Source organism: Lagenorhynchus albirostris, chromosome 19, assembly GCF_949774975.1.
Source record: "Lagenorhynchus albirostris chromosome 19, mLagAlb1.1, whole genome shotgun sequence".
Classification (NCBI taxonomy): Eukaryota; Metazoa; Chordata; class Mammalia; order Artiodactyla; family Delphinidae; genus Lagenorhynchus; species Lagenorhynchus albirostris.
The window spans coordinates 9280707-9306102 of NC_083113.1; the positions used below are offsets into that span (position 1 = coordinate 9280707).

Consider the following 25396-nt stretch of genomic DNA (forward strand, 5'->3'; position numbering starts at 1 on the left):
CCTTAGAGAAATCCCCACGTCATTCCCCTCTCGTTTCTTCTCTCCCCCCCGCTCCCATTCCTTTCCTTTGCCATCTCCTTTTTTTCTTCCCTCTCCTCCATCCTTGTCTCCTCCTCCCCTCCCCCACCCCCTCTCCTTTCCTCCCTTCCCGTTTGTCCCCATTTCTTCTCCATTTCTGCCTCTTTTCTTGTCCTCTCTCCTCCATGTCTGTGTCCCCTTTGTCTTTCCTCCCCTTCCCTCTTCTTCATTACTCCCCGTTTTTCCCTCCTCCTGCCAGGCTCTCCCCACAACCTGGTGTCCTCCCCTCCCCCAGCTTTATCCCCTTCCTTCTCCTGGCCGGACCTGACCCTGTCTACACCCTCTCACCACACATTTCCTCTCTGCAGGGAAGCCCTCAGAATCCACCCTGGCCACCACCATCTGCCACAGCTGCGGCTCCAGGACCTCCGAGACCACACCGTCTGCTTCCCCTCGGACCCAGAAAGGCAAACTGCCCAGATGAAGCCGCTGGATGCCCCAGGAGGTGGACGGGGGGACTGGGGTGGCCTCCTTGGGCTCAGCCCCATTATCTTTGGGATCGAAGGATGCCCTCCCGCCCCCACCGTGGAGGGTGACGGGCAGGCGCGAGCAGGCTCAGGGCTCGGGGGCTCTCCCCCAGCAATCCCTGAGCAGGTCCATGTGGAATAAGGCTGCCCCTGTGAGCAGGCGCGCGGCGAAGAGGTGGCGGCAGGGCAGACGCCGGGCGGCATGGATGGAGCAGCTGCAGCGCGTCAGGGCTCCGTCCAGGAAGAAGTCCGAGGTGCCGTCCTTTAGGGCAAAGCCAGCTCCTGTCCAATGGAAACCGCGGGTGCCGTGCTGCCGGGCGAAGGCCAGCTCTTCGGCCACCAGCTCTGCCAGCTCTGGCCCGCAGGCCGCTCGGAACTTGGCCAGGGGCTCCCAGTCCACTTCCTCCTCCTCCGAGGGGCAGCAAGGCCTCTTTGATTCCCTGGGGCCTTCTCCTCCGCTTCCTTCCTGTGCGCTCTCTCCGGCCGCCAGGTACATCCTCCCTGTCACTGCCCACTCTGAGTCACCCTCCAACACAGTCCCCACGGGAGTGCTGCACGTGACTCCATTCCCCAGCCCTAGACGGCCCCCTGCTGTGTCCCCACACTCCATCCCCTGCCCTCCTCTGCTCTTGGGGCCCCCAGCCTGGGCTCCCCCTCCATCTCCATTCTCCAGGCCTGTCACCCTTGTGTCCCCCAGCTGGACCAGAACTACATCCTCCAGGTCCCTTCTTCTTTTGACACCCAACCTCACTGCTCGCTCTTCTCTAGTCTCTGGCCCTCTCTGCCTCACATCTCCCCCTTGGGGCCCCCTTAGGTCTCCGTTCTCGGGGACCAATTCCGAGGGCTTCTCCACATGGACCCTCCTCCAGTTTCTGACCTCCAGCCCCCTTTCCTTCTCTGCTTCCAAATGCAGCCCCTTCCAGTCTCTGGTTTTCAGTCCACTTACCCTCTCATCGTGCAACTGGGCCCCCCTCCAGGAGCTCCCGTCAAGACTGCTGGCTCTCTCATAATCAAACAGGGTCCCCCTCCCGTCTGGGGTCTCCAGCAGCCTAATCCTTCCATCCTCCAGCTGGGCCAGCCTCCAGGTATACTCTTCCAATCCTCTCAACCTCTGGTCCTCCACCTGGGCCCCCCTCCAGATATAACCTTCCAGATCCCAGTCTTTCTCACCCTCCAGCGGGCCCCCCCTCCAGTCTCTGATCGCAGGCCCTCTCAAGTGCTCGTTCTCCAACTGGGACCCTCTCCAGACACTCCCCTCTAGCCCTCTCACCTTCTGGTTCTCCAAGTGGACCCCTCTCCAGTCTCGGATTTGCAACCCTCTCCCCTTCTCACCTTCTACCTGAGCCCCTTCCCGGTCTCTGGTCTCCAACCCTCTGGCCCACTCCTTCTCTAACTGGGCTTCTCTCCTAAAACTTCCTTCCTTCCGCGCCCCGCCCCAGTTTCCGGTTTCCACACCCTTCATCCTCTCGTTCTCCACTTGGGCTCCCCTCCCCAGCTCACCCTCCAGCCAAGCGCCCCCATCGTCGGACACATCCGGCGCCGCCTCCCCAGCCGCGTCGGCCCACTGCATGGCCACCAGGTCGCGCAGGCACTGTGCCACGCTGCGCGAGGGGCTCAGGCGGCGCAGCAGGCGCCGGCGGTGGCCGCGCACCAGGGCGCACGCGTCCAGGTCGCGGGCCGCCTCGAAGGCGCGGAAACGCACCCACATGTCCCGGCGCGGCGCCCAGTTGCTCTCGAAGTAATCGACGAAGGCGGCCGGGCCGTGGGCGCGCAGCTCGGCCAGCGCCTCGGCGTAGGCGGCGGGCGACAACGCGCCCGCCAGGCGACACAGGCGCGGCCACAGGCCCGGGTCCTCGCGGCCGGCGCCGCCCAGCTCCTGCGCCTTGCTGAAGAGCGTCTCCAGGCCCTGCGCCCGGCAGATCTGCACGCGCGCGCCCGGCAGCAGCTGGCGCACGGCGGGCAGCTGTGCCGCCACTTCGGGCCCGGCCGTGAGGCAGCGCACACGGCCCTTGACGTCGGGCGCGCTCTGCAGCAGCGAGGCCAGCGCGAAGCGCAGCAGGCTCGGAGTGCCGGGCCGCGCCACGCAGCAGGCGGCCTGACGCGCGCGGCCCGCGCCGTCCACGCACAGCACCGCCAGCAGATCCAGCGCGCCCTGCAGTCCCGGCAGCCGGTCCACCAGGAGCATGCGCGGGAAGCGCCGCAGCATCGCCCGGGTGCGCGATGTCAGGAAGAACACGGTCTCTACCACCGCCTGGTCCTCCACGAACACCAGCTTCACCTGCGGGCGGGGGCGGAGAGGCGGGGAAAGAGGTCAGGAGGTGCCCTGGGTCGCCCCGGCCACGATTTCCCCCCCTGGGGAAACGGGACACCGCTCACTCATTCTTTCATACGTGCGTGCATTTCTGACCAGCAGGAGGCAGTGCAGGGGAATGATTAAAAACGCGGATTCCGGATTGCCTGGGTTTCCGATGCCGGCACCACCGTCTAAGAGCTGTGTGGTTTTGCCCACTAGACAGCCTCTCTGAGCCTCAGTTCCCCCTACTAGGAACTGGGTATTCCTTCCTTCCTGCGGTCAGAGGCATTCTAGGGCAGTGGTTCTCAAAGTATAGGTTCTGGAGCAGCAGCCTGCTGGGACCTTGACAGAAATGCATATATTCTCAGGCCCACCGCAGCCCTGCTGAGTCAGAAATTCCCGAGGAGGGGCCCAGCAATCTGCTTTGACAAGCCCTCCCGGGGATTCCCACGCGCGCTCAAGTTTGAGAGCCACTGGTCTAGAAGTAAAACGCATAGACTGTGGAGCCAGATTGCTTGGGTTTGAGTCCCGGCCTCACCAATGCTTTTAACTACGTGACTTGAGCGCTCTGTGCCTCAGCTTCCTCCTTAACCTTCTCGTTTCCCAATTTCCCCTTCTGGGAACTGAAGAGTCATTCTTTTATGCATGGAGTGTCGGGTCCAGCATAGTGTCTGGAGCCAGACGGCCTGGGCTGAGACCCTGGAGGCCCCACTTCCTGGCTGTGTGGCTTTCCGCAACTTCCCTGACCCCTGTCTCATTTGCAAAATGATGATGATGAGAGTGTGATTGGACGGATGAAATGAATTAAAGCATTTGGAACATCGCCTGGCACAAATAATATTACTATTATTGAACAGTACTCACCCAACAAATAGTAAGTGACCTTGAAGTGTTCCTTATTACCATAACTATCATCCCTGCTTAAAGACCACGTGCTCCTGAAGGTCTTCTCTGACCAGCCCGTCTTAGCGGACACCACAGCTCTCTCTGGATGCTTCCGGCCGTGGCACTTACCACCCTGAAGCGTGTTCCATCGTTATCTGCTGCTTTGCTTATTGCCTGTTTGCCCTCCCTAAGATGTAAGCCCCACAAGGATATCGCTTCATTCAACTTTTGCATCCCTTGATGCTTTGAATGGCTCCTGGCCTGAGCCACAGCTCAATACGTCCCGAATGAGTGAGTGAATGAATGTGTGAATGTGCGAATGTGCGGTGCTATCCACTGGCCGTGTCTCTGGAGTGGAAGTTCAGGGAATCCTGGCTTGGAATCCTAGTTCTGAATCCCGGTTTTGTCTCTTCCTAGCTGTGAGACCTCCGGCAAGTCACTCTCCCTGGCATTTTTTTTTTGGCTGCGCCGAGCTGGCTTGTGGGATCGTAGTTCCCCAACCAGGGGTCAAACCCGGGCCCCTGCCAGTTGAAGCGCGGAGTCCTAACCACTGGACCGCTAGGGAGTTCCCTCCTCTGGCATTTTAGCTTCAGTTTCCTTTTATGCAAAATGGGAATATATGTCTATTTAACGCTTGTGGTGAGGCTAAACAGAGATCATCCGTGTCCAAAGCTTGGAATGATGCCTGGCATGTATCAGATCCCAGCTATCGTTACCATCTCACTAGAGTTCTCAGCAGCATTCAGTACAGTGACCCTGTCCCCTTTCTGGAACGTAGGTCTCTTGTGGCTTCTGTCACCCTAAAAAACTCCTGGCTTTCCTCCTTCTTCCCAACCATCTCCTCTGCAGTCTCCTTCGCTTGCCCCTCCTCCTCTGCTCCACCTCTAAATGTTGCTGTGCTACAGAGCTCGGCCAGGCCCTCCCCTCCCCTCTCTCCTCTCTAGGCTCAGCTAAGGTGATCTCATCCAGTTACGTGGCCTTTAGCATCTCTAAGCTGATAACTCCCAGTTCTGTATCTCCAGGCTCCAGACCCACCTACTCACCTGTCTCTGCAGCAACATGGACCCTTATAGACAGCTCACGTGTCCCTTGAGACTGATGGCCCGAAGGCACCCTTGATTCTCACTCCCCACCAACCTGCCCCTCTTTGGTCAGCCGTCTCTTCCCCAATGGCTCCACCACCCACTTTTTAACTCAGGCCCCGGCACTCAGGGCTGATTCTTAGCTCCTCTGCATGCAGTCCATCCCCCAATCCTAGCGGCGACCTTCAGAATCTGACCCTTTCTCCCCACCCCCACGGCCACTGGTCAGAGCCATCACCATCTGTCACCTGGATTATTGTAGCCGCTTCTGCCTGGGCTCCCTGTCTCTCCCTGTCCCCCACACCGCTGCTGGGGGGCATTTTCAAGACTGACCAGATCAACCCCTCCCCTCCTTAAAAACCTTTCCCAGAATTTCCCATCACCCTTCAAGTCAAATCCAGAGTCCAGGCCACAGCTGTGCACTGGGCGATCAGGCCCTTGGGCCTCATCTCTGTCCCTCTTGTCTGCCTTGCCTCAGCCACTCTGGCCTCATTATTTTTGCACAGAAGCCACTTAATGGGGTAGGGAGATTAGCAGCGATGACCTAGGGTCCCCTATACCAGGCAGACGGCTAAGACTGTTTCAGCCAGGCCTTGCAGAGCTGGCCCACAGCTGCAGAACCAGGATTGGAATACAGTTTAAACACAGATCTCTCCACAAACCATTCTGCCGTAATTGGACCTCGTCCTATGAAACCAGTTAAAATGCAATGCACAGTTCTCCACTTTCAAGACCAAAAAAAAAAAAAAAACAAAACCCAAAAAGCCAACAACAACAAACTAACTCTATTAAGAAAAAAAAAAAGTCCAGTGGAGTCCAAAAAGAGCAAGAAAATTGCTTTCCTCACCCTAAAATTATACATTCAGCATCTTAAATAGAAGAGGCATTCAATAAATTTTATAGAAAAGCCTAGTCAGCTTACCACTGAACTGGTTACAATACCACTATCATTTTTTTTCAACCATCATTAAGTTTCACACCTACTATTACTTTATGATTTAATTTATCTTAGCAGATGTTTCCATCTAGGACAGTTCTGTCCAATACAGTAGCTATTTACATTTAAATTAAGATTTTAAAAGATATAAAAATTAACTTGCTCAGTCACACTGGTCATATTTCACTGCTCAACAGCCACGTGAGGCTAGTGTCTATGGGGCAGTGCAGATAGAGGACATTTCCATCACCACAGAAAGTTCTATTCGACGGTGCTGGTCTAGAAACTAACGTAAAGATAAAAGTCATCGGATGTTAACCAGACTTACTGGGGTGATCATTTCACAGTATATACAAATATCAAATCATTATGTTGTACACCTGAAGCTAATAGAATGTTACAGGTCAATTACATCTCCAAAAAAAAAAAAAAAAGGATAAACAACAAGGTCCTACTGTATAGCATAGGAAATTATATTCAACAGCCCGTGATAAACCATAATGGAAAAGAATATAAAAAAGAATGTATATGTGTGTATAACAGAATCACTGTTCTGTACAGCAGAAATTAACACAACATTGTAAATCAACTATACTTCAATTTGAAAAAAAAGAATTTTAATAGGCATAATGGGTTAAAAAAAACTTACATGTTTCTATAGTATTAGGTAAGTTCTTACCTTTCTCTCCTTGGGAAAAGGAATAAGAGAAAAGTAAAAACAGCAAAACGTATTTGCCTTGAGACTTTTCTGGAGCTGGCCAGCACTTGCCTAATTAGAAGCTGACTTTCATTCTTAAAGAGAAAACTTAGATTTCTGATCTTGAGTTTTCTTTCTAAAGAGGGCACATAAGCTTTTCTTGCACAGCCATTTGTTCATTAAACGGCATTTACTAAGCACCTACTGTGTGCTTGACACTGTGTTAGCCTGAGGAGAGAGAAGGGACTGAATGAGGCAGGTGCAAGTCCTGCCCTGTTGCACTGGCCAAGTCTCCATGAACAATAACACAACTAGTGTTGCTTTCAGCCGAGAGGCCCAATGACTGGATAGTTAAGGGTTCCTGGACCCTGGAGCCAGACCGCAGGGATCCAAATCCAGGTTCTTCCTCTTACTAACTGTGAGGATTTATGCATCAGCTGTGTGACTTAGGGAAAGTGTCTGAACTTCTCTGTGCCTGAGCTGTTCCCATCCACAAAGGTGGGGAGTGCAACTGCATTGACCTTATAAAGTTGCTATGAGGATTAAATGGGTTAATTTGCATGAAGCATGGAGATCAGTGCCTGGCACGAGGTCAGTGTGTATTGAGTGATAGCTGTTATTATTATTATTATTATCATCTGAGTGTGGAGGACATGCTAAAGAGAAAGGCTAATGGGACAGAGGTTGGTGTGTGGTTGCTTGTGGGATCTTAGTTCCCCGACCAGGCATCAAACCCAGGCCCACGGGGCAGTGAAAGCGCTGAGTCTTAACGACTGGACCGCCAGGGAATTCCCAGTGTGGGGTCCTCTGACTGAGCGAGGATTGCTGAGAGGGGACCATTATTTTCCTTATATTGCAGATAGGGAAACTGAGGCTGAGAGATTCCAGGTTTGCCGTAAAGGATTAACTCAGCAGGTCTGGGTTGTCCAAACCCCACACCTTCCAAAGAAAGGTCTGGCTCTTTCCTGACTCCTAGGAGACAGCCTCTAAGCCCTTGGAATGTCCTGCCCGACAGAGTGTTTTGTTCACTTGGGGGGCTTGGGCCACTCTAAATAGTCTCTTGATAACAACTGGTTTATAGTGGGGGCCTCGGGCTTGACCTCCGGAGGGGCTGGAGACTGAGGTCAGCCACCCAGGCAGTCATATCTACATGACCAAACCCCAATAAAAACCCTGGACTCGAGGCTCGGGTGAGCTTCCCTGGTGGGCGATACCCCATGCGTGTTGTCACACACTGTTGCCGGGAGAAATAAGCATTGTCCATATACCTCCACTGGGAGAGACCACTGGTCTCTCCTGGACCCCACCCCATGCGCCCCTTTGCTGACTGTACTCTGTATCCTTTCACTGTAATAAACTGTAACCGTGAGTATAATGGCTTTGCTGAGTTCTGTGAGTCCCCATTGAACCTGAGGGTGGTCTTAGGGTCCCTGACTACACCAGGGAAGTGACTTGCTCCAGATCATGGTGCTAACAAGCAGTAGGGCTGGGATTCAAGTCCAGGTCATAAAGGATGGTGGTGGGGGGAAAAAACAAGGTGTGGACGGAGATGTGTGGGTGACACTGGAGGGGTGTGGTGACGTGTGATGAAGGTGGGAGGGGGATTCATAAATGAATGAATTTCTCTACCAAATATTTACTGAGAAAATCAGACATGCCAAGTGCTGCTCAAGCACTGAGGAGACACCTCTGAGTGGGAAGAGAGAGCCTGCAAACGAAAGATGAATAAATATGAACAGGAGATTTCACGTGTGTAAAGTGCTGGGGAGAACTAACCCCCCAGTTCCAAGGCATTAACTCTTTCAACCTCCACAACAATCCTGCACAACAGGTCCTGTTATCACTATCCCCATTTTTCAGATGGGGAAACTGAGGCACAGAGAGGTTCAGTTGCTTGCCTGGGGTCACACGGGTAGTAAACACCAGAGCTGGGATTTGAATCCAGGCAGTTTGGGCCCAGGGCCTGTGCAGCTGACCACTAGACTCTTCACAAAAGTGATCGCACGGGCCTGACACACAGGCTTCTGGGTTGAGGCGCAGAGTGGATGGCGGGGCACAAGCGGGGATGGAGCAGCCCAGGGAGGAGCAGACTAGAGGATGGGAATGATCGTGAGTACCATCTTAGACACACAAATCGGTGGCACAGGGATGCATTAACCATAGACCAGATTCCACAAATGTGGACATCAGAAACCATGCCACACAACACTCCCTACCCACACCTCTTCCTATAGTCAGACACACAGCCTCCTTTTTCATGTGAACAGAATAATACTATTCTCTAGACTGTTCCCCCGCAAAAAATGAGGGAATAAAAATAATAGCTAAATAGCTAAACCATATAGAGCTTCCTACTTTCCGGGCACTGTTCCTTACACACACACACACACACACACACACACACACACACACACACACACACTCACCCTAACACAACAACCCTAACAACTATGATGTAGTGTCTATTATTATCCCCATTCTATAGATGAACAAACCAAGGTCTGGAGAAGTTACATAACTTGTTCACAACTTACTGGATGTTCCCCAGCCAGGAAATGGCACAGCTAGAATGTATATAAAGTTTTTAGTGTATATCTGTACAAATAAAATCAAGTGTTTAGCTGCTACTGTATCACCCCCAAAGTGGCTGGCCTGATGTAAAAATAGGCTATTTGGACACAGAGAAGATTCCCTTGGGGAGCCAGGAAGAGGCAGGAACGCTGAGACTGAGCCACAAGAGTCCAGGGTAACTACAGAGCAGGGGAAACACAAGCCCCAGATTCAGATAGGGCTCTGGAAGACCCTCAGTGAAACAGCTCTATAAGCCTGTGGTTGTCTTTCTCCCTGTGCCAAGTAATGGTGGGTTTCTCCTGTCCTGGGCACTTGGCAGGACTGCATCTCTCTGCCCCCCTGAAGTTCTCCACAGTCACGTGACTTGCTTTGGCCAATGAGCAAGAAATAAAGTTCAGCAAGGTAAGCCACTGAGATTCCAGGGCTGGTTGTTACTAAGGCAAAACCCAGGCCATCCTGACTGTCACGTCTTAGGACACTCATCGCTCATCCCGAATTTTTCTTTTCTAGAGAGAAACAGATCAGTGTGGTACATTGGGACTATTGTCTATTTTTTATCTTCTCTTTTAAAATGAATTATTCAAATGTGTCAAAATTCACAAGGTCCCAAAGTCAAATAATAGAAAGCTATCCAGCACTGGGTCCTCTTCCTACTTCTATTTTCTAACCACTCTGTTGCCATTCGCTATTCTTATGTCCATCCACATCTCTTGCTGTTCTTCTAGATTTTCTTTATGTGAATACAAGCAAGCCACCTTTATATTCTTATTTTCTCCGTTTTATACATACAATATACCATGTACATTGTTTTGCTCCTTGCTTTTTTTTTTTTTTTTTTTTTGTAACTGAGAGATCTGTTCAGATCAGTTCCTAGAATTGTTCTCACTCTTGCTTAAAGCTACATACTATTCCAGTTATGTAACCATTACCCATGGGTGGGGTTTGGTTGTTTCCAATCTTACTTTCACGAACCCCAGTGATTAACCTTGCGTGCAAATCATTCGGCATCTGCGCAACTACACCTGCAGGATAAATTCCCAGCAGTGGGAGAGGGAGTGGCCAAAGGGTGAGTGGCTTGGTCATTCTGACAGATACTGACAAAGAGTCCTCTGCTGAGATCGTACCAGCCGACCAGTTAGTATTCTTAAAAGCAGCACACTCAGAACAACTTTCGCCTTTCTCAGAAGCCAAAGCGTACACATGAGAGAGGGCTGCAACATTTCTGTGCAAGACCCATCTTCACCCAGAAAGCCAGCCGGCTTGCTGGTTACCCTGGAGCCTGCCACAAAGGAGATGGGATTGGATTCCTCAGCCCATCAGCACAGCCTCAGGGCAGATTATAAAAGGTCTTAACACCTCCTTGGCTGAAGCAGCCACTCAGTCTTGCCCACAAACAGTGGTTGTGGCTTTGGGGTACACTCTTCTTGTCTGACCCCCTCCCAAGACCAAGTGAACGACCTCAAGGCAGGGGGTCCCTGGCATTCAGCTTCTCAAATATAATCGCTCCTTCAGGAAACTGCTGGAAGCAGAGAGAATAACACCCAGAACTCTTTTGCTATATCTTATAAGTGAAAAAAGCCAGGTGAAACGTCCGTGTAAAGGTGACAGACTGAACACATCCTGCTAATTTCACTCCTTCCTGACCTTCAAGTACCTCTATAGAAAAGGAATTTTTTTTTAAAGTTATAGAGGCATTAGGAAAGGAGACAACAGGACCCAAACTTCAGAAGTTGGAAAGCAGATGGACAAGCTGACCACCGCTCCCCCCAACAAAAAAGAAAACAAAAGCAACCTCTCCAAAAAACCCCATCGGTTGGGACCAATAGCAGAGTCCTCAGAAGGAAATGGCAAACCCTGGCAGTGTGGGGGGGAGGTTAAAACAAAAGATATGAGGGCTGTTTTAGAAGCAGTTAGATCTGTTAAGCTTTTTCTCACCCCCAGCTGGCTGGAGATTTATTCTGTGGAAGCAGTAAAACAGAGAGGGTTGCTGGGGACATCGGGCCCATCTGCTGGCGGGGCGGGGGGAGTGGTAGTTCTGTGCCTCTTGCTGATGGAGGGCCAGCTCCCCAGCTCTCTTCCCCAACATGGCTCCCAGAAGCTGGCAGCCTGGCCTTAACCTGCCAGCCAGCCAAGCGGTTGGAGTTTTCTCAGGGGGATTTGACCGGCCCCAGAGGAAGAACAAAAGATGCTACCATCTGGCACGCCCCAGTATACAAAGCAAGATGCAAAAATGTGGGTATAACGTGCTACCTTGCTGGGGGAGGGGACAAGGGGAAATAAGCTTAAAAATAAAGACATGCAAATGTATCTGTGTACAGAGCTGTGCCGTTCCATCCAGAAGCCACTAGCCACATGGGACTGTCGAAATTTCCATTAATTAAGTTAAATTAATAATTCAGGGGACTTCCCCGGCGGTCCAGTGGTTAAGACGCCATGCTTCCACTGCAGGGGGCGCGGGTTCGATCCCTGGTCCGTCCATTGCGACAAAATAAATAAATAAATAAAAATAATAAAAAATTCAGAATTCAGTTCCTTAGTCATACTGGCCATATTTCAAGCACTCGATAGCCACACCAGCTACCCTACTGGACAGCGCAGACACACATCATTTCTAGCATCACAGAAAGTTTCACTGGACAGCACTGGGCCATAGAACAGAAAGATATATAAAAGATGGATAAGCCACTGATACTCCAGCGGCCTCTGAGGAGGGGCCCTGAGGGGCAGGAGGTGACAAGGGTACTTTTCACTACATACCCTTTTGTACCTTTTGAATTTAGGACCATGTGAATGTCTTACATATTCAAAAAGCCAATTTAAATTTTTTAAAAAAGGAATAACCCTTTCACTGGTCTGTCTCTTGGTTTTCTAGAACTTCTTCATTTCTTTTAAAAATATTAAGGTGGGCCAACATATGACTCTGCAATCCCACTCCTGGGCATCTATCCTAAGAAAACTCTAATTTGAAAAGATACATGCAACCCGATGTTCATAGCAGCACTATTCACAATAGCCAAGATGTGGAAGCAACCTAAATGTCCATCGACAGAGGAATGGATAAAGAAGATGTGTCAACCCTAATGACCTGATACCATGTTGGGATGCGTCTATGATTGGTTTCTCCCCGGACAACTGCAAGGTTGTAGTAGCCAATCGCTGCAAGTGGCTATTTACATTTCAATTCGTGAAAATGAAATACCATTTAAAAATTCTGTTCCTCAGTCCTACTGGCCTCAGGGCAAGCTCCCAATAACCACGTGTGGCTTGGGGCTACCATACTGGACAGCGCGGAATCACAAGGTATTCGCATCACCGCAGAAAGTTCTAGTGGAGGGCGCTGCCTTAGGGGATGAGTTCTCTGAGGGTAGGGACGGGACCATATCTTGCAGGCGGCCGCCCCCGACCACCACCCCATGCCTCGATAAATCTTGAATGAATACGCGAAGGAATGAATGAAAGGCGTGAATGCATGAGTGGGCGGATGGATGAATGAATGAACGGCCCGCGAGTCTTGGGCGTGCCTCTCCGCAGCCGCGCCCCGCCCCCCCCACCCACCCCCGCCTGCCTCTCCCGAGACCCCACCTTGGCCTCGGGGTCGGTGCGGAAGAGCCCCTCGAGCACGTGCAGGGCGTCCAGGACGCCGTGGTCGCGGCCCTTGCAGTAGGAGAGCAGGCGGCGCACGTCGGCCGGGGCCACGAACTGCTTGGAGATCTTGTTGGTGGTGCGCACGGGAAGGCAGGCGTTGGCCAGCAGGTGGCCCGGACGGAAGTAGTAGGCGAACTCGAGCGGGCAGGCCGGGTGTGAGTGGGTCAGCTGGCACTCTGTCACCACGAGGCGGTCCCGCAGCGGGCTCAGCTTGACGATGATGAAGGCCGGGCAGCCGGGCTGGGGGGACCTGCGGGAGGAACGACCACGGCCGCCAGTCACATCACCCTGCTGCCTGCCCTCGTCTGCCTTCTCTCTCCTCTCTCCTTTATTCTTATTATGATTTTTGAACATTAAGAATCGTTTCAAGGAGGGGAAGGGATTCATTAGGAGTTTGGGATTAAAATATACACAGTACCATACATAAAATAGATAACCAACAAGGAACTATACTCAATATCTTGTAATAACCTATCATGGAAAAGAATCTAAAAAAAAGAATACATATATAACTGAATCACTTTGCTGCACACCTGAAACTAACACAACATTGTAAATCAATTATATTTCAATAAAAATTTTTCAAAAATTGTTTCAGGCATAGAGAAGAGTAGAGGGCCTTAAGAATATGCCAGCTCTGTGACCTTGGGCAGGTCCCTTCAGGTCTCTGGGCCTCAGTTTCCTCTTAAAAGGGAGTAATAATCATCATACCTTTCTCATAGGGTTGTTGTGAGGATTAAAAGAACTGATACCTGGAAAGCACTGAAAAACACTGTCTGGAACATGGGGGAGCACTGTACGTATGCTAGAATTCTGCACCCACCACCCCCAGCTCAATTAAGGGTGAATGCATAGTTCATTATACTTACCTCAATCAACTTTAAGAAATAAAACATTTCATATACTCCTGTATCCGCTTTTGATTTAGTGATAACAACACTGCAAGCTGAGGCCTTCTGTGAACCCTGTCCCAACAAAGTCCCCTCCCCTCCTTCTGACCCCAGAGGTAGCCACTAACCAAATTAGGTATTGAGCATTCCCACATATGTTTTAATGTATCTATAAACACATGCCACGGAGCAACTAAGCCCATGTACCACAACTACCGAGCCTGCGCTCTAGAGCCCGCGAGCCACAACTACTGAAGCCCGCGCACCTAGAGCCCGTGCTCCGCAACAAGAGAAGCCACCGCAATAAGCCCGTGCACCGCAATGAAGAGTAGCCCCCGCTCACCACAACTAGAGAAAGCCTGTGTGCAGCAACGAAGACCTAATGCACCCCAAAATAAATAAATATTTTAAAATACACGTTTAAAAAAAAAACAGTGGAAGGTATGTTACCAGGTTTTAAAACTTTGTACACATGAAAAGGGGCTCAAACTCTTTAGGCATCAATGGAACACAAATCAAAACCCTAGGGTGGTATATATACACAATGGAATATTACTCAGCCACAAAAAAGAATGAAATAACGCCATTTGCAGCAACATGGATGGACCTAGAGATGATCATACTAAGTGAAGTAAGTCAGACAGAGAAAGACAAATATCATATGATATTGCTTATATGTGGAAGCTAAAAAAATGATACAAATGAACTTATTCATAAAACAGAAATAGACTCACAGACATAAAAAACAAAGTTACGGTTACCAAAGGCAAAAGGGGGGAGAGGGATAAATTAGGAGTTTGGGATTAAATATACACGCTACTATACATAAAATAGATAACCAATAAGGACCTTCTGTATAGCTCAGGGAACTATACTCAATATCTTGTGATAACCTATAATGGAAAAGAATCTGAAAAAGAATATATATATGTGTGGGTAGCTGAATCATTTTCCTGCACACCTGAAACTAACACAACATTATAAATCAAGTATATTTCATTAAAAAAAAAAACCCTAGGGAGAGGCCACTTTACACCAGCAGATAAAAGAGACTGATAACATCAACTGTTGGTGAGGACTTGGAGCAACTGGAACTCTCAGATGTCGTTGATGGGAGTGTGAAAAGGTTCAGTCACTTTCGAAAAACTGAGTGGCAGTATCTACTGAAGCTGAGCATGTGCCTCCCCCGTGAATAGCATTTCCATTCAAGATAAATGCCTGCAGATGAGCACCGAAAGATGTGTACTAGAATGTTTGTAACGGCACCATTCATATTAGCCAAATACTTGAAACAACCCAAACACAGAATAGAATAGGAAAACAAGTTGTGATATATTCCTAAAAATAACGTACTAATCAACAATAAGAATCAACAAACCATTACTCTCCCCCCAAACATGGATGATCTCACAAACCTGCTGGATGAAAGAAGTCTGACACAAAAGAAGACCCACCACATGGTTGTGGTTTATAGAAAGTTCAACAACAGGCAAAGCTAACCTCTGCTGGCCAAAGAGTGGACAATGGTTACCCTGAGTGGTTATGGGGGGGATGGTGGAGGGGGGCTTCTTGGCACTGGATGTATTCTGTCTCTTGTACTGGGTGCTGGTTACATGTGCATTTTACTTGGGGAAAATTCATCAAGTTGTACATGCAGGATGTGTGCACTTTTCTGAATGTGTGTTACACTTTTTTTAAAAGTATACTTGGGGGACTTCCCTGGTGGTCCAGTGGTTAAGATTCCGTGCTCCCAAAGCAGGGGGCCTAGGTTTGACCCCCGGTCAGGGAACTAGATCCCGCACGCCACAACTAAGACCCGGCGCAGCCAAATAAATAAATAAATATTAAAAAATAAATAAGTAGAAGTTTACTTGGGAAATTTTTGTTTTCTAGCATGATGTCGGGCGGAATGACAGCCCTCCCCACCAAGGATATTTACATCCTAGTCGCAGGAGCTGGGCAATGTTATTGTACATGGCAAATGGACTTTGCAGACATGATTAAATTCGGATCTTGAGATGAGGAGAAGATACTGGGCCCAAGGTAATCACAGGGTCCTTATAAGGGGAAGAGGGAAGCAGAAACGTCAGAGTCAGAGAAAGATTGAAAGATGCTACGCTCTTGGCTTTAAAAGTGGAGGAAGAGGCTGCAAGCCAAGGAAAGTGGGTGGCCTCTAGAAGCTGGAAAAGGCAGCAAAACGGATTCTCCCCTCAAGCTTCCAGAAGAAACGCAGTCCTGCAGACACCTTGATTTAGCCCAGTGAGACCCGGGTTGGACTTCTGACCTTCAGAGGTGTCAGGTCACACGTTTGTATTATTTTAAGCCACTACATTTGTAGTTATTTGTTACAGCAGCAACAGGAAACAAATATAAGCATCCCACTCTATATATCCTTTTGTAACTTGCTTTTTCACTCCTCAGCTCTTCAACACTTTTACGTTTCATTACTTGCTGCCTAATATTCCACTCTGCAACTCCGCCAACTGTTATGTTGCCTCCAGTTCCCCCTTCTTACAAACAACACTTGAGTGAACACTCTCTTATACATCTCTCTGTGTGTGAGCAAGTCTGTCCCGAACAGCAGTTTTCAAACTGAAGGGCATGGCCCATCACCTAACATCAATTTAGGGAGTGACATCCAGCATGGCAGAAAATGAAAGAGCGCCGGCAACTACTGAGCCCACGCGCCACAAACAGAGAGAAGCCTGTGCACTGCAACGAAATATCCTGCGCGCCACAGCTAAGACCTGCAACCAAGACCCAATGCAGCCACATAAATAAATATGTAAAAAACAAAACAAAAAAAAGAGAATAGGGGAAAAGAAAATCAGAGTATATTTCCCTGATAATATTTAAATTGGCATCTGCTGTCTGAAAGCAGGTCCATGTTTCTCCAAGGGGAGGTGAGATCAGCATTTTTGATAGATTTCACGTTTATAGAGCAGGGGTCAGCAAACTTGTGCCAAGGGCCAGACGGTAGATATGTCCTGTTGCTATACTGCAGACACAGCCATGGGTGATATGTAAATGAATGGGTGTGGCTATGTGTCAATAAATCTTTATTTACAAAGATGAGCTGCAGGTTGCATTTGGCCCAAGGCCTCCTAGTTTGCCAACCCTTGTGACATAGACCATCTGGGGCCTGGCATATAGTTAAGAAGCCTGGCTCCCAGGGGGTAAATGCCGGTAGCACACCCCACCCCCAAAATGCTCCTACGTTCTTTCTAAACAGTCCCTGAGGAGGGGGATCCTTCTTAGGATCCACCCTGAGAACCTCCAGTCTAAATACTTAGGAATTGTCTTTGTTAAGTCAGAAGGGGACCCTTGACACGCCCCTTTTCTCCTCTATGCACGGAGTAAAACCCTGGAGCCTGACAGATTTTAAAAACCTACATAAGCATTTGAGACTTTTTGCCTAACTTAAAGTAACAAAAATAATGCAAATTCAGAAAAATTGAAAGTGTAAAATCATTCTAAATAAAATACAGATGTGGAGCCACCATGATGGTATCAGATGCAACTCAAACAAATTTCCAACACACAGCCATTTCTGACCTACCAAAATGGCAAGTTCATGGGGTTCTACCCAGTACATTTGTCTAAAAAAATTCACGGGCTTTGAGGAAACTCTCTGGTTTGACCTCTTTGGGCCTGGGTGTTTCAGTCCCTAGAACAAACCCCCGTTCAGGAGAGCTTCTCTTCTGCGAAGCCGTGCATCTTACCAGAGAATGGCATGTCCCCTCTGCGGGTTCCTAGTATCCCACACAATGGTCTACGGCAGCCTCAATAGGTCATTTCTCTCCATCTATCTGGGGGAATAATACCACGCCCCCCCTCCCCCCACCCCCGCAACTGTAAACTCCACATGGGCAGGAATTTTAGTCTGTTTTGTTTACTGCTGTATCCTCAGCACCTAGAGCAGCTCCTGGCCCCTGGGAGGTGCTCAGTTCAGCAAACGAACGATGAGTGAATGACTGTATCCCCCTGTCTGAAACCCAGGTGCCCAGGCACACCACTCATCACTCATCCCACCAAAACCACCCATCACAAGTCCTATCACGCCTTTTAAACTCTCTAAATCATCCACTTTTTTCACATTTCCATTGCAACCATCTTACTGTAAGTTCTCTCCCTCTTCACGAAACATCCTTTCCCTTCATCTAGTTAAGTCCTACTCATCCTTCACAGCATCACTCCTCCAGGAAGCCTTCCCTGACCATCCCCAGGCAGATTCCATCACATATTGGGGTGATGATTTGATTGATGCCCATCTGTAATGAATGCTCCCCACTGAATGTGGAGTACTCCCACTGAAATCCCAGCATCTAAAACAGATACACCCTGCACATCGTAGGTGCTCAAAACGAACCTCTTGGATGAATGAACAAACACATGGTACCTAGGACCAAAATATCCTTAGGGTGTCGGCACATTCAACGCTCATATTAACGATCCATGAGTGAAATAAAGAGAGAGGAGAGGGAGGGAGAGAGGAAGAGGGAGATAGAATGGTAATTAAAAACATGGGTTTTGTGGTCAAACTGTGTGGGTCCAAATCCTGGTTTTCCCTCTTAGCAGCTGTGTTACCTTGGGAAAATCCTTTAACCTCTCTGTGCCTCAGTTTTCTGGAAATTGGGGCTAATAATAATACTGACCTTGCAGGGTTGTTGAGAGGATTAAATTATGTATATGGTTAGAAAAGGGGCTGGCGCCTGGTAAGCAGTTAAAAAAGTCGCTGCTATTTTCAAACATCTTTTTTTCTTCTAAAAGTAGCATTGCTAGGACTTCCCTGGTGGCCTAGTGGTGAGGATTCCGGGCTTTCACTGCTGTGACCTGGGTTCAATCCCTGGTCCGGGAAGATCCCGCAAGCCACGCGGTGCAGCCAAAAAGATTTAAAAAGTACCATTGCTTTGTTTTGCACTCCACTTGCCCATTTCTTCTGGATCTTTCAGGTTCTCAAGATCTTTGTGTTTCCAAAGGCTGGTGTGTGTTGGGAAAGGTTGGCAATCCTGTTCTAGCAACGGAGGTGCCGTGAGAGGCTGGGGGAGAGTGGGAGAGCGCCAGAGCTGGAGCGGGGAAGAGGCAGGGACAGTGATTTGGAGGTCACTGTGCAACCTCCAGGAAAGGCGGAAGGAGCAGCCGGAAAGATGGCCCTTCTGTGAGTTCCCTGGACCCTAGCTCCAGCCACCTGCCTGGCCTCTGGTTTCTTTCCTCCCGTCCATCCCCCATGAGACCCCAGAGGGTCTTCCTACCCCCAGAGCTGACCCTGCTCACAGCCCTCCCAGGGGTCCTCAGTGCCCTAGGATAAAGTCCCAGCCCTTGGACTCAGCCCCGCAGGTCTGGGCCTGACACCATGCCAGCCACGTGTCCTGCCTTTTCTAATATACTAATTCTCCAGACTCTGTCCTCGGTCCCTGGGCTGTGACACTGGTCAGGCCCTGCCTGAGCAGCTAGAGGGATGGAGGGGCTCAGAAGTGATGGGCTCCCCATCCAGGGAACATCCCACTGTCCACCCAGTCACCAGACCCAAGCCCAAGGCACTGTCCTTGCCTCCTGGCTGGCCTGTCACTCCCTCCCATCCCTTCTGCCCCCTGGCTCCCCTCCGATATTTGTAGAGGGACAGTGCCTGCATGTAATATGTGCCATGTGTTTAAGTCAAATACGGTACATACACAAATATATAAACAAAGAAAATCCTTCAAGGCTCCACTTACTGGTCACCTCTTCCAGGAAGCCTTCTAGATCCACCCTGGAAACTCTCAGTAGAGCTGACCATTCCTATTTTATCCTCCTCCATCTCCCTCTTCAACGTCTTTCTCACTACTTTGGGCCATTTTTTTTGTGGGGGGGGTGTCTTTGTCTCCTACATTAGATCCTGAGCTGCTCAAGGGCAGAGACCTGCTCTCTGGGTTCCACACGCCCCTCGAAGAGCATGCACACAGTAGGGACTCAGCAAGTGTCTGTTGCTTTGCATTGGGTTCTGTTAACAAGGAGAGATTCCAGATTGGGCCTAAGCTTCCGGCAAGCTCTCGTGTCCTAGGTATCTGGGTGATGATGGCTGTTTGATCCTGTTCTGCTTCCGGATCTCCAAGTCTGTTTCCAGAATAAGCAGTGAGTAAGCTACTGAGAACCGTAATTCTCACAATAAATGTTTAATTAACTGGTACCGAGTGCTCACCTGGGCTCTCTTCTGAATGACTGGCATGTATCCGCTCATTTAATCCTCACAAAACCTACGCGGTCAATACTATTACTTCTCGCCTTTTCCCAGGGAGGCAGCTGAGGCCCAGAAAGGGGACGTCACGAGCTCAGTGTCATAGGCTGGTCAGCAGCGGAGCCATGGTGGGCACCCAGGCTGCCAGCTCCCTGGTCTGTGCTCTTGACTCCTGTAACAGCTCTCCTGTACCCAGCCGCCCCGTGTTCCAGGCACTGGGTAAACGCCTTCCTGCTCACGGTAACCTCTTAACAGCCCCACGAGGCAGGTACTGCGCTAACCCCCTTTCAGAGATGAGAAAACTGAGGCTTGGAGATGTGAAGTCCGTTGCCCAAAGAGACCCACCCAGGAAGTTGTGGAGCCGGTCTCAAGCAGCCAGCAGGCAGAGCCTGTGTTCTTAAGTGCACCCCTCTGTCCGTGGCTCCCACCCAAGGGTCTCCAACTCACACACAGACAGGGGCCAGACAGGCAAAACAAGGATGTAGCAAAGGATGAGGTGGCAGAGAGCAGTGGAGTCTGGGGCCAACCTGAGCGCCAATGCCCCGTCTAATTGGGGTGGCCATCTGCCACAAGAGAACAAGGTCTCAGCCTCTTCCCGCGCTTGAAGGGAAGCTGGGAACCCAACATTGTATGGGGAATGTTTAAAATTGGGGTCAATTAGAACACTCCTGGCCACTTGGGTATGTTTCCTAGCCCTCTTGGATTCCTCAAGCCCTTTGTAGCGTTACAGTCGGAGGGAACTATTTGTGACCTTGTTCATATCATGTCAGTCTTCTGTCCGGTATGAAAGTTCCAGAAGGGCGGGGAATTTGTCTGTCTTGCTAAACTCGCCACTCCCCCAAGTGAAATATCGCTAGTTCCCAGCATGGGACCTGGCCCTGTATTTACTGAATGGATGGATTTCTTTTTTTTTCTATTTTTGTCCTGTGGCTTTCTCTGCAGCTCAGCCTCTGATCTGTTTGTAGGTGTCCCAAATCTGGCTCTCACCTGTTTTTCTGGCTGGCTGGTGTCTCTGGTGCCATGTCTCCATGTTTCTGGAATTTTCTTTTTTAATGTCTCTTGGGTGTGTGTGTCTATCTCGCTCCCTGCCTCTCCACGGGTCTCTGTTAAAATCTCTAAGTGGAACCCACCCTCTGTCTGTGCCTCGGTCCCTCCAGCAAACTGGCTCTGTCTCCATCTCAGGAAGCTTCCCTCCTTGACCCTCTCGGCTTCTCTTCAAGGTGTATTTAGCGGTTTTAGTTGGCACCTCTCCCCTCCCAGTCTCTGGGGTGAGGGCTCACTGCCTCCCCCTCCCCCGGGCCGCCCTTCCCCCCCAGCCCCCAGCAGGACAGGAGGCTCAGCTCACGCACCCCACGGCGGGCCGGCTGGGCGCGCGCACGTCCTTGCACACCAGCCGCACGTAGCTGTACTTGAGCACATCGATGAGAGTGTAGAGCGGGGGCGCGCTGGCCCAGCGGCAGCGCGCCAGGTGCATGGAGCTCTTGACGAAGAAGAGCGCCAGCCGCTGCTGGCACCATGCGTCGAAGAAGCGGCTGAACTCGGCCCACGAGAAGAAGGCCCTCTCCCGCAGCTCCTGTTCCTCCTGCCCCGTTGCCGTGCCGGGTGGGGGCTCCATCCTGGGGCGCCTGGGTGGGAGGGGTGGGGAGGACACGTGGGTATCAGATCCATCCCCTCCCAAGGCGTCCTGCTTCCTCCATTCTCGGCCTGCCTCTTCGGTGCTGATGCCTCTATCCAGGTGGGGCCTGGGGCGGGATATACCCGTTAATCTCTATACATGAACCTCTAGCCCATCTACGGTCTCCTTCCACCCCTCTGCTTTATGCCTGGGACAGCTGGAACCTGTCATCCTGATCTCTAACTCTAGTTCTGGTCACCTCCTCCATAAATGTGATCCCTAGGCACGGTTGGGGTCCCTCTCCCAACATATGATTCTTAAACTCAATTGTGGACACCTCGAATGTGTTCTCGGCTTCCAGGTAGGACCTCCTCCCCTTCCAGATGTGCCTCCTACATTTGGCGGTAACCTCTAGTGCCTCCATTCATCTGGAACTCCCCCTTCCATGAGCGTACACAGGGGCTATAACCCACATCCAGCTGTGCCCGCCTCTAAAGATGCTCCATCTCCGGATGTGCTCTGCACATCCAGTCATGGACCTCTCACGCCCAGTCATATTCTTCATGCACCTGTGGCTCCCTCCTCCCCAGATGTGTCTCAGATACTGGGCAGATGTTGCTCCTCTCCAACATGTGACCCCTATATGGGTTGCCACATCCAGCTGTGCCTCTGCTTCCCAGAGATGCTCCCATATCCAGACTTACTCCCCACATCTAGTATGGCCCCTTCGCGTACAGGTGTGTGCCCCATTCACTTGTGGCCAATTCTCAGAAGTGTCACCAATATTCATCTGTGGTCCCCACCTGCCCAGATGCACCGCCCAGCCCAGCTGTGGCCCCCTCCTCCCATCTACATCTATCATCCTCCCCCAGATATGGGTCCTCGTCCTAGCATGGCCCGTCGTCCTTAGATGGACTTCATCACCCCAAATGCTCCCCCACGTCCAGCTGCGCCTCCCTCCTCATGAAGCCCCTCCCAACCGGCTCCAGCCTCCGCAACCCCTCCCAGCCCTGCCTGCCTTGGCACCTCCCATCCCGGCTGTCCCACCCAGCTGTGCCTCTCCCCTCCCCCAGATGTGCACCCTTCCCGCCCCTCCCCACTCACCTACCCGCCCCGGAGCGGCGTCCACATCCCACAATGCCCCGCGCCGAGGCCTGGCCCGGCCCTTGCTCCCGGGATGCCCCGCGCGGCCTCCCGCCTCTCTTCCCGCCGTGCGTTGCGCAGCGGCTTCCACCGAATCTCCCTTTTCCCGCCGGTCGCTCCGCAGACCCCCAGCCACACCCACTCATCCAGAGCAACAGAAGGCTCGGGGCTGTTTCCCATCGTGCTCTGCGGGAGGGCTTGCCCCACTTCACCCCCTTTACTGGCACTCTCACGTCTTGGAGACTACAACTCCCAGCGTCCTCCGTGTGGCGGCGGCGCGGACGTCGCCCGGCCCCGCCCCTCGGCTCGGCCCCGCCCCCGCCCGCCGAAGTCTGCGCGCGAAGTCCGTGGCGCGAATTTGGGACTGCAGTGGAGCGCCGAGCGGTTCCGGTTGTGACGCTCAGGACAACGGCGCGCGGGCTCGGCGCGAGGCAAGTGGCGCCGGCCGTGAGGGCCTTTAGGGTTGGGGAACGGCGTGCCTGTCGTAAACTCGGGGCTTATGCCTTCGCCTGGTCGGCTGCAGAGAGTGGACGTAGGGGTCGCTGAGGCAGCGGGGAGCGCGCTGCGGAGGGGAGAGCGCGGGCAGCAGGCCGCTGGAGGGGGCGGGGCTGCGTCCGCTGGAGGTTCAGGGCCGGGTAGAAGGTAGACGAGGGCCGAAACCCTTGTACGGGACAGGGTCTGAAGAGAGGCCTGGAGGGGCGGGACTACCTGGAAGGGGCGTGGTTATACAGGGATGAGGGGCGGGGAAAAGGCTGTCGGTGGGCGAGGCCATCCGGAAGTTGGACGGGTCGGGGGAGGTGGGCCCACCTGCAAGGGGGTGGGGCTAGGGAAAAGTTTAACAGTGGGCGGGGCCGGGGGAAAGGTTGAAGGAGAGGGGTCAGCTTTAAGGGGTGAGCCCAGGTAGATGGAGGTGAGGCCAGAGGAAATCAGTGGTAAGAGCTAGGCCTAGGCAAAGGCTTTATGAAAGGTCTCGAACCTTCTGGACGGGGGGAGCTCTGGCCTTGTGTATGCCTGATGAGGGGGCAGGGCCAAGGGAAGAGCAGTGAAGGGGCGGCTGGACTGCGAGGAGGAGGCCAAGGCCTGGGAGGGGGTTAGCTGAAAGGTCTGGGCTAATTGTTACCTGAGATGGTGGAGGGAGGGCCAGAAGAGCTTGGGGAGGGAAGAGAGAAGGATCTTGAGGCCCTTAAGTGAGGGGATAGCTTCAAGGGTAAGGGGGAGGGTATTTGGGAGGAAGAGGGGGCGTTTGGAAAGGAGAGCTGGCATCTGAAGGCTGAGGAGAATCAGTGAGGGGAGCCAGCAGAAAATGGGATTAAGGCCATCACTCCTTGGCCACCATCCCCTTTTCAGCCCGTTTGAATCTCTGACTTATTAGGCAGCCTGAGAAGAAGGCACGAGGAAAAGGCAAGAAGGACGTGTTAAGTAAGACCTCCTTAATTTCATCTTATCTTAGGATTCTTTGGGAGCTCGGTAGGCCTGCAGATTTTCCCCCTCCATTCCCAGGATTCTGATTCAGTAGGTCTGGGAGTGCGGTGGGTATATTTTAAACGTGAATCCCTGGGGGTTCTCGGAACTGGCACCCCTCGTTTATAGTATCCGTCATTGACCAGCTGTGTGGCCCTGGACAAGGCAGTTTCCCTCTCCTGTCTCAGCTTCCTGAGTTGTCTTTTGGGGGAATGCTGAGCTGTTTTAAACCTCAGAGCAGGAGGGAGAGTAGCATATTTACGGGAAAGGTGGAAAATATTTCACAGGGGTCGGGTGAGGATAGGGGACAGGTCAGGAAATGTGAGCTTTTACTAAATAGAAGAAATGCAGACTTGAGCCTTGAGGCCTGTCATCCTCAGACTGTTCACCCCTAAACACCCTTTTACATCCCCCTTGTCACCATGGTCTCCAGGTTTGAAAGATCTTGCTTATAAACTGTAAATTCTTCAGTAATGTTTTTGTTATCCCAGTTTTTAGTAATCAAAGGGGTGTGTGGGCCAGTGCATTCCGTGCCAGCACTGTTTTAGGTCCCGTGGCCATATCGTTGGACAAATAGACAAAATCCCTATCTTTATGGAACTTACATTTGAGCCCTGCACTGCTTAAAACAGTAGCCATTAGCCACGTGTAGCTATTGAATTTTTTTATGAGTAGGTATTACTTTTATTATTTTTTAATTTAATTTTTATTTTATACTGGGGTATAGCTGATTTATAATATTGTGTTTGTTGCAGGTGTACAGCAAAGTGATTCAGTTATACATATATCCATTCTTTTTCAGAGTCTTTTCCCATATAGATTATTACAGAATAGTGAGTAGAGTTCCCTGTGCTATACAGTAGGTCCTTGTTGATTATCTATTTTATACATAGCAGTAGCTATTGAAATTCAAGTTAATTAGAAACAAATGAAAAACTCAGTGCCTCAGTCGCACTAGCTGCCTTTCAAATGCTCCGAAGCCACATATGGCTAGAGCTCCCTTTCTGGACAATGCGGATAGAGAACAATTTCTGTCAGGCAGAAAGTCCTGTTTGAAGCACTGCTCTAGAGGGTGAGACAAATTCTAATTTATAAGGTCAGGTTGTGCTATGTGCTGTGAAGAAAAAGAGAGAGGGGACAGTACAACAGGCCAGGGGTGGCGGTAGCCGGACCTGAATCATTGGTAACTCCACTGATTTTTTTTATAATAATAAAAAAAATTACATATAGTAAAATTTACTCTTTTCGGTGTATAGTTCTGTTAATTTTGAAACATTTAGAGTTATGTCACCACCACCACAATCAAGGTACAGAACCGTTCCATCACCCCTAAAAATGATTCTGGGGCTCCCTTTAAGCCCTCCGTCTGGCAACCACTGATTCCTCTCCATTCCTGTAGTGTATCAGTAGATCACTCC

At 50.9% G+C, this 25396-nt stretch overlaps 2 protein-coding genes across 6 annotated transcripts in view; one reads left to right on the forward strand and one right to left on the reverse strand.

Annotated features, from left to right (window-relative positions):
• Positions 1–270: 270 nt before the first annotated feature.
• Positions 271–22501, reverse strand: ZSWIM9 (zinc finger SWIM-type containing 9). The gene is made up of 4 exons (XM_060130187.1): positions 22479–22501; positions 21109–21384; positions 12593–12905; positions 271–2823 (listed from the first exon to the last, which is right to left on the reverse strand). Exons 2-4 carry the CDS (start codon positions 21372–21374, stop codon positions 634–636), a joined length of 2769 nt encoding a protein of 922 aa, XP_059986170.1. The 5' UTR covers positions 21375–21384; positions 22479–22501; the 3' UTR covers positions 271–633.
• Positions 22502–22828: 327 nt separating this feature from the next.
• The window catches only part of LIG1 (DNA ligase 1), a 41959-nt gene continuing 39391 nt past the window's right edge, over positions 22829–25396 (forward strand). For all 5 annotated transcript variants that reach the window (XM_060129694.1, XM_060129696.1, XM_060129698.1 and 2 more), the window contains exon 1: positions 22829–22948. The gene's annotated coding sequence lies outside the window, so the exon portion shown is untranslated. The remainder of the gene's footprint in view (positions 22949–25396) is intronic.